General features: G+C 37.8%; 1 protein-coding gene across 1 annotated transcript in view; it reads left to right on the forward strand.

Annotated features, from left to right (window-relative positions):
* The first annotated feature begins 517 nt into the window (after nucleotides 1–517).
* The window catches only part of DNAJC27 (DnaJ heat shock protein family (Hsp40) member C27), a 34282-nt gene continuing 20858 nt past the window's right edge, over nucleotides 518–13941 (forward strand). Inside the window, exons 1-3 of the mRNA XM_055540766.1 lie at nucleotides 518–786; nucleotides 9448–9530; nucleotides 13283–13352. Of these exons, the coding sequence (XP_055396741.1) occupies nucleotides 700–786; nucleotides 9448–9530; nucleotides 13283–13352 (240 nt within the window). The 5' untranslated portion in view covers nucleotides 518–699. The remainder of the gene's footprint in view (nucleotides 787–9447; nucleotides 9531–13282; nucleotides 13353–13941) is intronic.

Below are 13941 nucleotides of genomic sequence, written 5' to 3' on the forward strand. Positions count from 1 at the left end.
GAGCTCACAGCCACAATCACACACACCTTGACAGAAGTGAAAGTGTAAAAAAGGTCTAATCTGAACGTTCCACCTGCAGGCGAGAAGTACATGATAGGGACCCCAAGGGAAACATAATATTGGAAGAGGGGGTCAGTGGATGTGCCCATGGGTACTGAAGAATCCACAAAAAGTACACCAAAACGGACCGTGGTCTACTTGGCATATCCGTACCGATGGACCTTGAACTAATCCGTAATTCAGCTACTTCCAGCCTGAGAATCTGCCTTGAACAGTCAATAAATGTCTACCACTCGGCTGCGAACCTAACAAATTTCTAGGTCCTGAAACCCCATCCTGGCTACAAGGTCGCATCCTCCATGAAATGTAAAACTCAGCCACCTCCCGCGAGGCCGCCTTCCTGCCTACGGACGCTGCCGGGCCAGATCGCGCGACCCTAGGGAGCAGCCTCATCTCTGGGGCCTGGTGATGACGTCACGCGACCCCTTGCTAGCATCGCGAGACTCTCTTCTCCCTCCTCCAGTTCCCTACCCTCCCAACCGCCAGCGCCCGCTGCCAGGCAGCGGCGGGATGGCGATCCGCGGAGCCGGGGTGGTGACGAGAGCAGCGGCCCCGCCATTGGACGAGGAAGCCTGAGGGACGGGCCAGCGTGGTGAACAAGCAGAGACCGAGGCTGCTGGCCCCGAGAGAGCGAGGGCCATGGAGGCCAGCATGCCGAAGCGGAAGGAGCCTGGCAAGTCCCTGCGCATCAAAGTCATCTCCATGGGCAACGCCGAAGTGGGAAAAGTGAGTACCGCGCTGGGAGGGGCGGGACCGCAGCGCGGCGGAGCGACGTGCCGATTGGCTGAGAGGGCGGCCACTCAACAGCCTGGTCGCCCGGCCTCCTTCCCGCCCCTGAGCAGGCCTGGGTCTCCTGAGGGATACGGCTCCACGAGGAAAAACTCTCCTGACCTTTTTGACCTTTGGGTTGCCCCCCTCCGACACCTAAGAAGGTGTCTCGAGTGGCCACTAACCGTTGACTATATCCCAAAGAGAGAGGAGGCCTAAGTCCTCATGTCAGATCGTATGCTTGGATAACATATCTGCGTTCTGGGTGACCTGTACAGGACTTTGAGGTGGAGAATAAAAGTTCAGTTACCCCAGCAGAGCTTGGGAGCTGATAACTTACTGGGCTGTGTGTGAGGATGGGGATTTGTAAAATTTACTCTGTAGCTGTGGAGCCCAGAATCTACATTTCATTTGTAACAGAGTGTAACTGATGCTGAAGAGATTCACAGGGAGGTGCAGTGGATGTCAAGGAACTTGCATTATTTTGTTTTGTTTGTGTTTATCTCTGATAGTGTCACCACATGCATTATCGCAAAGAAGTCTTAGATCCACTGTCTTTTTCTATGGTGCTTCTGCTGCTGCTGCTGCTAAGTCGCTTCAGTCATGTCCGACTCTGTGCGACCCCAGAGACGGCAGCCCACCAGGCTCCCCTGTCCCTGGGATTCTCCAGGCAAGAACACTGGAGTGGGTTGCCATTTCCTTCTCCAATGCATGAAAGTGAAAAGTGAAAGTGAAGTCGCTCAGTCCTGTCCGACTCCTAGCGACCCCATGGACTACAGCCTACCAGGCTCCTCCGTCCATGAGATTTTCCAGGCAAGAGTACTGAAGTGGGGTGCCATTGCCTTCTCCGATGGTGCTTCTACTGGCTGTCAACTCTAAACTCTCCCATAGTATTGGGGGTAGGGAGGGCAGGAGGTGAACGGAGGTCTTTATCCCCACGTGAATTCTAAGACCGCCTCTTCTTCATCCAAATTGTCTCTTCAGGGTGAGTGGAAGCTGTTAGTTAATAACCTTCCAAGGTCATCAAATCAGTGACTGAGACAGAATTAGAACCTGGGTCTTCACACTCCCATTGCAATGTTCTTTCCATCATTGTTGTTTAGTTGCCAAGACTCTTTTGCGACCCTGTGGACTCTGGACTCTGTGGACCCTGTGAACTCTGCCCGGCTCCACTGTCCGTGGGATTTCCAAGGCAAGCATACTAGATTGAGTTGCCATTTCCCTTTCCAGGGGATCTTCCTAACCCAGGGATCGAACCCGCATCTCCTGCATTGCCGGCAGATTCTTTACCACTGAGCAACCGGGAAGCCCCCCTTTCCAATCATTATTTGCTGTCAAAATCAACTCCTAGTAGGATCTACATGCCCAGAGAGCTGTTAATGGGAGTGTTTATGCCAAAGACCTGCACGTAGTTGATGCTCAGTAAATGTTTATTAGTGTCTTTTTTTCCGTTTAGTATTATTTTGTATTGTTTATATATCCGTGTATATGTATGTAGTAATGTAGCTGAAGGTCGATGATTACTGAATGTAAACTATGTGCCAGGCATTGAAAAGAAAAGAAAGACCTCTAGAAGTTGATATACTAAATACTAAACACTAAACTGGCTAAGTGAGCATGCTCACTTTTAAAATTTTGCTATGCTTAATGATTCAACTTTAGAAGTAGCTTAAAATGTCCAGTATCAACCACGTTCATGTAATACAGTTCTAGATTTATTAACCAATGCAGTTAGGGAGAAAGAAATAATGTACGAAATGCTGAAAAGGAGAAAGCAAAATTGCCATTATATGTTAATGATATGATTGTTTATCTGAAAACCCAAAGAGAATTAACTGAAAACCTATTAGAAACAACAAGACAAAATTAATATATAAAAACTTACAGCTTTACTGTATCAGAATTATAATTTTTGGACTATATAATTGAAAAACTGTTTTAGTTTACAATAACAACCAAAATAAAGTGCCCAGGCTTAAACTGCAGAAGATATAGGTAGGTCCTAGGACCTATATAACAGAGAAGGCAATGGCACCCCACTCCAGTACCCTTGTCTGGAAAATCCATGGACGGAGGAGCCTGGTAGGCTTCAGTCCGTGGGGTCGCTAAGAGTCAGAGACAATTGAGCGACTTCACTTTCACTTTTCACTTTCATGCATTGGAGAAGGAAATGGCAACCCACTCCAGTGCTCTTGCCTGGAGAATCTCAGGGACGGGGGAGCCTGGTGGGCTGCCGCCTATGGGGTCGCACAGAGTCAGACACGACTGAAGCGACGCAGCAGCAGCAGCAGCAGCAGCAGCAGGACCTATATAAAGAAACATTTCTACAGAGACATGCAATTACTTAGACAAGTGGAAAGGTATGTGTCCTCTTAATTAGGATCACTCAATATTTTGGAGATATCAGTTCTTTAAAATAATCTACAAATGTCATTCAATTATAGTTAAAACATCAGTAGTTTTTTTCTTCAGAACATAATAAAAGGTACTAAAAGTCCTTATGAAAAGTTAAATGTGAGACTAACCAAGAAAATTGAGGAGAAGAAATGAGAGGAAACTAACACTACCAGATATTAAAACATATTTTAAAGTTACTAAACTTTTCCTATTGATACTGGAAAGTAAATACAGAGACACTAGTGAAACAGATTGGAGTCCAGAAATAAACCCAAATGTATAAGGAAATTCAGTTTACAACAAAAATAGTTAAACTGGGAAATTAGGGGCCATTTAATAAATACTTTTGTTACAACTATTTACTATTTGGGGGTAGAGTGGATTCCTTCTGAATGCCTTTCTCAAAAATAATTTTTTCGTAGATGAAATATTTAAGTGTAATTAAAAAATGTTTGCCTTAGTTATAAAAGTAAAACATACTCATTTTAAAGAATTTAGAAAATGTAGGAAGATATACAGATAAATAATTTTAGGTTAAAAAGACATGCCCTAGTAAATAATCCTTGGCTCAAAGGACAAATCAAAGCAAATGACAAAATAACTAGAAACCAATGAAAGGAGAGAATCCATGCCAAAATCTTCAGGGCAGATTGAAAGCAATCCTGAAAGAAAAATGAATTATCTAACTCATTTCTAAAAAGGAGACATTAAAAACTAAAAGAACTTAGTAGTTGTACAACTTTGTGAATATGCTTGGAACCACTGAATTGTACACCTTAAAAGTATGAATATTATGGTATGGTATAACTGAATTTTCAAAAATAAAGAAACTTAAACTTAAGACAGAAGAAAAAGGGCCCCAAATATGAGAGAAAGAATTCCCTGGAAAGATTAATGAAAAAGAAAAATGCCTAAAATTTATTTTAAGAAAAATAGAGAAATCAAAAAATTACAAGATTAGTACTAAAAATCATATTCTGGAAGAAATTAAAAGAAAGATTAGAGAATACTATATATATTCAGTTCTTGGGATCATATTTCAAAATACAGAGAAAATGGAGGATTTCTTAGCAAAGTATAAATTACCAAAATTGACTCAAAAAGTAGAACACCCAAGTGACCATTCATACAAAAAGAAATTGGAAAAAGCAATTAAAAGATTTATTATCCTAAAAGGTATCAGGATCAGATGGCTTCATGAAAAGATTTATTTAAGCTTTAAATAACATATAATTTCAGTTATTTAAGTTATTCCAAGGCAAAGAAGAAGATGAACAGCACTCCAATTTATTTATATAAAGTCACGGTGACTTAAATAGCAAAACTTGATATAGTCTCAAAAAAGAAAAGTATATATACTATTTTCATATATGCATACAAATGCATAATTCCTAAATATCCATGAATAGAATTCAGCAGCATATCAAAAATTTCACTATTAGCAAGTAGGGTTTATTCCCGGAATGCAGACTTGGTTCAACATCAAGAAGTTAATCATCATAATTTGTTTATATTCTAAACCCATTTTTCTGTTAGGCAATGTATCTTTCTTACCAGTTTTTCTGATTTGAGGATGTTAGAGTTATTAACTTTTTGCCAGCTGTATGAGTTATGAATATTTGCCCCAGTTATGTTCTTTTAATACTTGGTGTTTCGCCATACAATTGCTTTTATTATTATTTGTATATACTCAATTATGCCCATCTTTTTTAAAATTGAAATATAGTTGATGTACAATATTATGTTAGCTCCAGGTATGTTACACAGTGATTTGACATAAATGATCATCACAAGTCTAGCAACCAGCTGTCCTCATATGAAGTTACTGCAATGATATTATTGACTATATTCTTCATGCTGTGTAATACATTCTAGTGGCTTACTTCTTTTAATAAGAGGTTTGTACCTCTTATTCCTGTTTACCTATTTCACTTCCCCATCCCCTACCCCTTCTGGCAACCACCCATTTGTTCTCTGTATCTATGAGTCTGTTTTTGTTTTGTTTGTTAGGTTCCACATATAAGTGAGATCATATGGCATTTGTCTTTCTTTGACTTATTTCACTTAGCATAATACCCTCTAAATTTCATTCATGTTTTCACAAATGATAAGGTTTCATTTTTAAAATGAAAAAAATAAAATTTTAAAATTTATTTAAAAAATAACAGTAATAGTCCATTATGTGCATATATATATATATATAAAATATATATTTATACCATATCTTCTTTATCCATTCATCTATGGGTGAACACTTAGGTTGCTTCCATATCTTAGCTATTGTAAATATTGCTGCAGTGAACATCAGGGTGCATGTATCTTTTTGAATTGGCGTTTTTGTTTGCTTCAGGTAAGTACCCAGAAGTGAAATTGCTGGATCATATGGTTGTCCTATTTTTATTTTTTTTGCCCAACCTTCATACAGTGTGTTCCATTGTGACTGCACCAGTTTACAATCCCACCAGTGTTGCACAAGGATCCCTTTTCTCCACATCCTAACACTTGTTATTGTCTTTTTGATACCAGTATAAGGTGGTATCTTACCAGTTAAGATAACTGGTAAGATATACTGGTTACCATTCTTACCAGTATAAGGTGGTATCTCATTGTAGTTTTAATTTGCATTTCCCTTATGATTAGTGGTGTATTTTTATGTATGGTGTGAGAAAGTAGTTCAGTTGATTCTTTTACATATAGCTGTCTAGTTTTCCCAACACCATTTATTAAAAGTGGTGTGTTTTCCCATTGTATATTATTGCTTCTTTGTCATTGATTGACCATCTAACTGTAGATTTGTGTCTGGGCTGTCTATTCTGCTCCATTGATCTATGTGTCTGTTTTTGTGTCAATATCCTACTGTTCTGATTACTGCCATTTTGTACTATAGTTTGAAATCAGAGGGTATACCTCCTGCTTTGTTCTTTTTCAAGATGCTTTGACTATGCTTTTCTGTTTTTTTTTTTTTATGGTTTCTGGGTTTTCTGTCTTGGTTGAAAAGGTTTTCAGATGTTCTACATATATTGTGCATTTTCTTCTGAAATTTTTATTGTTTTATTCTAAAATACTTAAATCACAAATTCACCTGTAATTTTTTTGCATATAGGTAAGTTAAGGGCCCAACTTAATTTTTTTTCCCTGATGGATAGTCAGTGTACCAGTAACATTATACTAAATAAATTATTTTTCCCATTGACTTTAAATATCACTTTTGTCACTTTTAAAATTTTCATGTATAATGGGATCTATTTCTGAGCTCTCTGTTCTTTTCTACTAATCTACTTGTCTATTCTTAAGCCAATATAAGACCCTCTCAATTGGTTTCAAACTATATTTTAATACCTGTCAATGCAAATTCTCACCTCTTTCTACTGCCCTGTCCCTTTCCTGTATTTTATATTTCAATTAATTCTTCTCAGATAGCTGTTCTTTCATATGAATTTTAGGATAATTCTATCACCTGCCTCCTGAGAAATCTGTATGCAGGTTAAGAAGCAACAGAACTGGACATGGAACAACGGACTGGTTCCAAATTGGGAATGGAGTACGTCAAGGCTGTATATTGTCACAGTGTTTATTTAACTTATAGGCAGAGTATATCATGCAAAATGTCGGGCTGGATGAAGCACAAGCTGGAATCAAGATTGCCAGGAGAAATATCAATAACCTCAGATATGCAGATGACACCACCCTAATGGCAGAAAGTGAAGAGGAACTAAAGAGCCTCTTGATGAAAGTGAAAGAGGAGAGTGAAAGAGCTGGTTTAAAACTCAACATTCAAAAACTAAGATCATGGTCCCATCACTTCATGCTAAATAGATGGGAAAACAATGGAAACAGTGACAGACTTTCTTTTCTTGGGCTTCAAAATCACTGCAGATGGTGACTGCAGCTGTGAAATTAAAAGACACTTGCTCTTGGGAAGAAAAGCTATGACCAGCCTAGACAGTATATTAAAAAGCAGAGACATTACTTTGCTGACAAAGGTCTGTCTAGTCAAAGCTATGGTTTTTCCAGTAGTCATGTATGGGTGTGAGAGCTGGACCATAAAGAAAGCTGAGCACCAAAGAATTGATGCTTTTGAACTGTGGTGTTAAAGGCTCTTGAGAGTCCCTTGGACTGCAAGGAGATCAAACCAGTCAATCCTGAAGGAAATCAGTCCTGAATATCCATTGGGAGGACTGATGATGAAGCTGAAGCTCTAATCCTTTAGCCACCTGATGCAAAGGACTGACTCATTGGAAAAAACCCTGATGCTGGGAAAGATTGAAGGCAGGAGAAGGGGACAACAGAGGATGAGTTGGTTGGATGGCATCACCGAGTTGATGGACATGAGTTTAAGCAAGCTGTGGGAGCTGGTGATGGACAGTGAGGCCTGGCGTGCTGCAGTCCATGGTATCACAAAGAGTTGGACACAACTGAGCAACTGAACTGAAATTAGGGAGGAAAAAAGATTCAAACCTTAATATTTTAATTGAAACTGCTTTTAAAAAGAAAAGTGCCTAAGAATCTACTTAAGAGGAATAGAGAATGCAAAAAACTCTCTCTATATTTATGTTATTTAACTTAGCTTATAAGATCCTAAGGCCCAGAAACCCTGTTTCTTTATAGGGAGTGGTTATTCATACTATTAATTAAATGTGTATCTCTTTAAATACTTAGGACTAGTGTTTAAATTGTCTACTGGAGTTAAAGGACTTGCAGGTCCCTTAATCTCATGAATAATTTAGAAAAAGGCTGTATTTATTTTTCTAGGATAGTGTGAGAGAAAACATTTGAAAAGTGCTTTCAAGCTATAAAGTGTTTTTTAAAGTGTAGCTTCTTAGCAGTAGTTATTCCAAAGAAGTTTTTCCTTCAGTTCCCAGTGAGCTTATTAAGTACTTTTTAAAGCAGCTGTCCTATTTAATTTAGATTGAGGTTCATCAGGAAAGTGAGTAGAATAAGCTTCATCACCAGTACATCAAGTAAATTATGTTTCATGAGTGCTAAGGATTGCTTTTAATCTACAAGTCATTTTAAATTGCTTTTTCATTGGTACTGAGCTAATCCCTCAGATGTGAAGATACAAGATAAAAGTAAAATACCGGTGCTTGCCTTCAAGTAGTTTACTGTCTAGCTGAAGAGATAAAATTATGTGCAGGCAAAAGATAACAAGGCAGTGAATGATAAAAACATTGTATATATATTTATATATACATCTATATACATATGTAGTTTATGTTGGAGAAGTTCAGATGTAGGCAAGATCTCTTATAACCAGAGTGCTTAGGGATAAGTAAGGTTTGGAAAGAAGGGAGAAAGCTCATTCCAAATAGGAAGGAAAGTAATGACATGAGTCAGGAAGTCAGGCCTGGAGTTTGGCAGAAATGGAGGATTTATATTAAAAGAGTTTAGACAGAAGACAGATTAGGGTCAGACTATGGAGGGTCTTGAATAATGAACAGAGGAGTTCGAATGTTGAACTCTTGGCAGTGAGAACCTGCTGAAGATTTTTAGTTAGAGAAGTGAAATAATGTTAGCGGTATGCAGTGTTGGTTGAAATTGGGAAGGAAAGGAGGCAGAAAGACCAATAAAGAATTTCCTATAGTTGTTCAGGAGTAGATAATGAAGATCTAAACTAAAGTGGTATCAATGGGAATTAGAACGAAGAGAAAGATCGAAGAAACAGTGAAAAGAAGATTTAGAAAGACTCAGAGTCAGATATGACTTTAATAATTTAATCCTCTGTAATTGGTAAAATGGTATTATTAACGGAAACAGATGTCAACAGGATGAGCTGTTTGCTGTTTTTATGTATAAGATTAGTTCATATTTGGACACGTGGAATTTGTAGAATGGTTGGACATCTAAGTAGAAATTAGTCTAGTAGATATTTGGAGATGTGGATCTGGTCTGGGGAGGGAGGTCGAGATAGGTATTTTGGTGTTATTATTAAAAGTATGTTGGTGTTATTATTGAGTAGAAGAGGTCTTCAAAAGAAGAGAGAATAAGGATTGAGCACTAAATTGAAAACATACCCATATTTGGTATTAAGGAAAGAATTTTGAAATAATTTTTCTTTAAAAACTTCACCTTTAGTACTTGTTTCAGTTATTTTATAATTTCGGCTTTTGAAAAAGCTTTGTCTCATAGGGGTAGACGAAGAAACCATAATGAAGAAATGTACTTATTTTTTATGGGTTCCCAGAGTGTCTTTACTAAAAGCTTTTATTTTTACCTTTTTAGAGCTGTATTATAAAGCGATACTGTGAGAAGAGATTTGTGTCTAAATACCTTGCAACAATTGGAATTGACTATGGAGTCACAAAGTGAGTACATATATTGTTTCCTTGGGCTTGCAAATTTCATAGAAATTCAGAACCCCTCTAAACTGATCTGTCTTGAAATAGAGATTCTGAAGATAAATTGGTTCAGAGAGGAATGAGACCTTTACAGACAGCAGTGATCATGTCATTCGTTCATCATGGAGCACGTTCTGTTCACCAGGCCTTCTAAGTGGGATGTAAGGGTTGGTGATGGGCAAGTCAGCACAAAGCCTGACTGGCAGACGTGGCTTTTCAGGAAGCATGTGTCTATGTAAGCAGGTCCTGTTAGCAGGTGTGTTTTTAGAGAATTTTGAAATATTCACTCCAAGAATTTTAAATATTATGTGAAAATTTTTCTGTCAGAGAGCTTCCTTTTAGTGATCTTTTTATAGCCTTTTGAAATCTAGCAAAAATGATCTGGGAAGAGTGAAATTAAGTATCAGTGGGGATTTATTTGGAGGTGGATTGAAGACGGGTTGAGCTTGGGGAGACGGAGTCACATTTGGAGGAAAGCACACCATGGAAAAGTAGAATGGAGGTAGATAGCTCGTCTCCAGAGAGGGAAGTTCAAGTGGTCAGTATTCTGACCCCAGCCCGCCCCTCCCTTCTCTCTCATTACATTCTTTGACACACTTTACTCTCCACACACACCGAATTCGTGCAATCATACTTTTCTCTCTCAGTGCCATCCTTCATTCTGTCTGCCTGAAATGTGCTCTCCCCTCATCTCTCCACCTGTCAATCTTCTCAAGCTGTGAAATATACATGTTCCCATGAAACATTCTGAACATCCCCTTTACCGGTCAGGACTCATCTTAATTGAAAATGACAGTTGTATTAAAATTCTCTGCTATTCATAGGTGTTAGCATAAATTATCTTATTATTTGTATGTGTTTAATGTCTCCTGCTAGATTATGAGCTCCATCTCGAGAGGCTATTAGAATAAATAATCTCCAAGTGCCTGGTACCACGCTAGTACACAGTCCATGCTCAATCAATAATTATTGTTAGGTAAGGTAGATGCAGCTGAAGAGGAAATTTGCAACATTAGAATATGAGGGCGGCATTCAAGAAGGTAGACTAAAGTGGTGAGGGGTATCTATACTTCAGGGCACAGGATTTCACTGATAAGGTAGTATATCCTGTTTAAGGCAGTTTTGTTTTGAGTCCATATTAGTAGCTAATTTATTTATCTAAGAAGCGAGAGTTATCATGTTATGCCATAGAGCTGTGGTTTATTCAATAGACTATAGTCATCTCAATATCTGAGGAATATTGGTTCCAAGACCCCTTGTGGATACCAAAACCTGCCGATGTTCAAATCCCTTATATATAAGATAGTGTAATACTTACTATACACATTCTCTCAATACTTTAAATCTTCTCTATATAACTATAATACATAATTGAATGTAAATACAATGTTAATGCTATGTAAATAGTTGCCACTTTGCAGCAAATTCAAATTTTGCTTTTTGAAATTTTAAGATTTTGTTTTTTTTTTTCCCCTGAATATTTTTGGTCCAAGTTCAGTTGAATCTATGGATACAGAACTTGCAGATACAGAGTGTTGCAGATATGGAGTGTTGATTATGTTCTGTTTCTGGTTGAAAAAAAATTTTTTTTTTTTTGTCCTTTGGTGAGGAAGAGGATATGGTTCACAGAAACCTAACTCAAGTCAAAAAAAAAAAAAAGGAGAGAGTAAAAAGGCTATTGATCAATTCACATGATCCAATCATGAGGATATCGCTGAGTCTCAGAGATCCCTGGAACTAGGGAGGGATTTCACAACATGTCTCTCTCTACCATTTGGCTCCCTCTCCACAGCTGCCAGTATCTCTCAGGCTTTCCAAAACTAATCTCAAATTTTAAAATCCCAGGGAAGGTTTTGATTGTCCAGGTGGTGACAGGCGCCTTTCCCCAGTTCTGTTAGCTGTGGCCAGCAGAGTGGCATCAAAAAAGAAGATGGAAGAACCCATTTAAACCACAGCTGGCAGGAGGAGGGGAGGTACTCTTTGAGCAGTCAAAACAATTGAAGCCCACTCCATCCTTCAAATCACAGTATGCTTAAGAACTATTTGCAGAGTCTGTAAAAATGAAGATTCCCAAGCTTCATCCAGTAAGATTCTGATTTACTGGGGCTGAGGTGGGGCACAGGACTCTACAATATAAACACTCTCCCCCTCTTTCCATAATTATGATTCAAGTGGTCTTCAGGACACAGTTTAGGAAAGCACTGGCTTGAGATAGTGAATTACCATTTTTCTTAAGGTAATATCCTCTGTCAGACTTCTGAAGTAAACTGCCCTGTTTTGAGTTCCAATTTGTAAACAATTTATGTTACTTCCTGATTTTATAAACTTCAGTTCCATCCCTTCTCAGCTGCTATGTGACAGAACTTTCTAATAGGAGTTGTTATATAAGATCTTCTCCAGATACTCTCAAACTCTTAAATATTTTGTTTTGTTTTGCTGTTCTCACGTCCTTTTATGAGACAGATCCTGAATTCACAGTTGTTAAAATGAAAGCAAATGTGCGTCTTAGGACTGATGAAATATTGCAGAGAGTTCAGGACTGAAGAAACCACGATGAGATGAGTAGTGGTTAGTCTGATTTAAATATACAAGTAATATAAAACAACTGTAGGAATTATGGTTTCAGAATAGAAAGGGCATGTTATAAACTTGGACAGGGAATTATAATCATGAACAAAGCAGGAGGTAATATAGAAAGAATGAGAGCAGGTGCTATTTCCTTGTAGTCCACAGAGGGAGTCCTACCAATGCTGTCTGAAGCATGTTACTTAAAAAACAGAACTCTAATCTGTTGATTTATTGTTAATAATCTCTATTCTTAACCTTAGAGGAATTTTTTAGGGAATGCTATTTCTGTAATGAAAAACATTTATATTTAAAACTCAGTAATTCCCCCCAGTTTACTTCAGTTTCTTTTTCTTTCTTTTGTTAAATTCAGTGAAAAGTAAAATTTTCTTTTATTTTAAATTAATATAATCCCAATTTTATAAAAATATTGATGTTTATCATTCTTATCTATATATAAAAAAGAAGTCTACAGTGATGCTCATCTCTGTTAATGAAGGTTTTTTTTCTGGGTGGTAGGCTTTGGGGTTACTTTTAAGCTTTCATCTTTGCACTTTTCTTTAGTGTTTGAGTTATTTATAATGTTTCATTGATTCATTTTCCAGTAGTGATTTTTCTCTAGAAAATAAAAGGACTAGGAGCAAGAATGCTCTGATGTTAACAGTAGTTAATTCTAATGTGAATGGTTGTTATTTCCCTTTTCTTTTCTCTACTTCCAAATTTCTGAAAAAGATTGACTGTTATCCTTGCTCAAATGAAGATCATAAGAAAATTGAACAAACACCATTAAAATAGTAATACAACTTTGTACTATTTATTTGTACCATTTATTGTACTGCGTGGTAACAAGCACAACCAGTAGTAATTAAGATGTCATACTAAATGAAGTAAAGCATTTTGGTTTTCTTCATCTTGCTCCTACTGTCCAGATAAATTTGTTTTAGCAGCACAGTAATAGCTACCGTTTGTTTTGTACGGGGTATAGACTGAACTGTTGTGGTAAGGTGAAGCTAAATGGGAGTGCTTGTTCTAAAAAAGCCTCTTTTAAATTTCATTCACATAACCTTTTGAAATTCATAAGCAACATAAATGATATTAACATGAGTACAGAAGCCATGACCCTCTTTGGGATTGTTTTCATTTGAACATTTCAGGGTACAAGTCAGAGACAGAGAAATCAAAGTTAACATCTTTGATATGGCTGGAGATCCCTTCTTCTACGAGGTAAGAAAGCCTTTTTGAGAACAGTCTATATCCAGTATTGTCAATGGGTTGAAGGAATGCTCCTGAATTATCAAAACAACAAATATTCAAGTCATGTGTAAAAATAGGTAAATTTAGCCAGTGTTTGTGCCTTAACTTAATGGACATCTGTTGGTCTTTTGTACTGTCTCCTTAAATAGTGGTAGGAAATTTTGTTGCTAATCTTTCGAACACTTAGATAAGACATTTTAACCTTCAAAAGACTGTTGCTTTTCACTTTGTGCCTTAGCCTAGAAGGTGAAAAGATAATTACATTCATCCTGAGGCTTAGGAATTCAGAAGTGAACCAACCCTTCAAGGCAGGGTTCTAGTGGGGTTTTCCAGGGCACTCAGTCGTGTGTTCTCTCCCCCCTGAAGAAGTTAAAGCAGCTTCACTTCGTTTCCTTTCATCTCCCTATCAGTCCTCAGTAGTCTCAGAGTGAATCTCATGGCCATTCTCTTTTGGTTTTCCTTCCTTCTGTTTTTCTTTTTCCATAAGGAGTCTCTTTACTCTTTCTAGTTTGGCCATTTCATTTCTGCTTTTGTCTTTATTATTTCCTTCCTTCTGCTT

The sequence above is a fragment of the Bubalus kerabau genome, chromosome 11 (assembly GCF_029407905.1).
Source record: "Bubalus kerabau isolate K-KA32 ecotype Philippines breed swamp buffalo chromosome 11, PCC_UOA_SB_1v2, whole genome shotgun sequence".
In the NCBI taxonomy this organism is placed as follows: domain Eukaryota; kingdom Metazoa; phylum Chordata; class Mammalia; order Artiodactyla; family Bovidae; genus Bubalus; species Bubalus kerabau.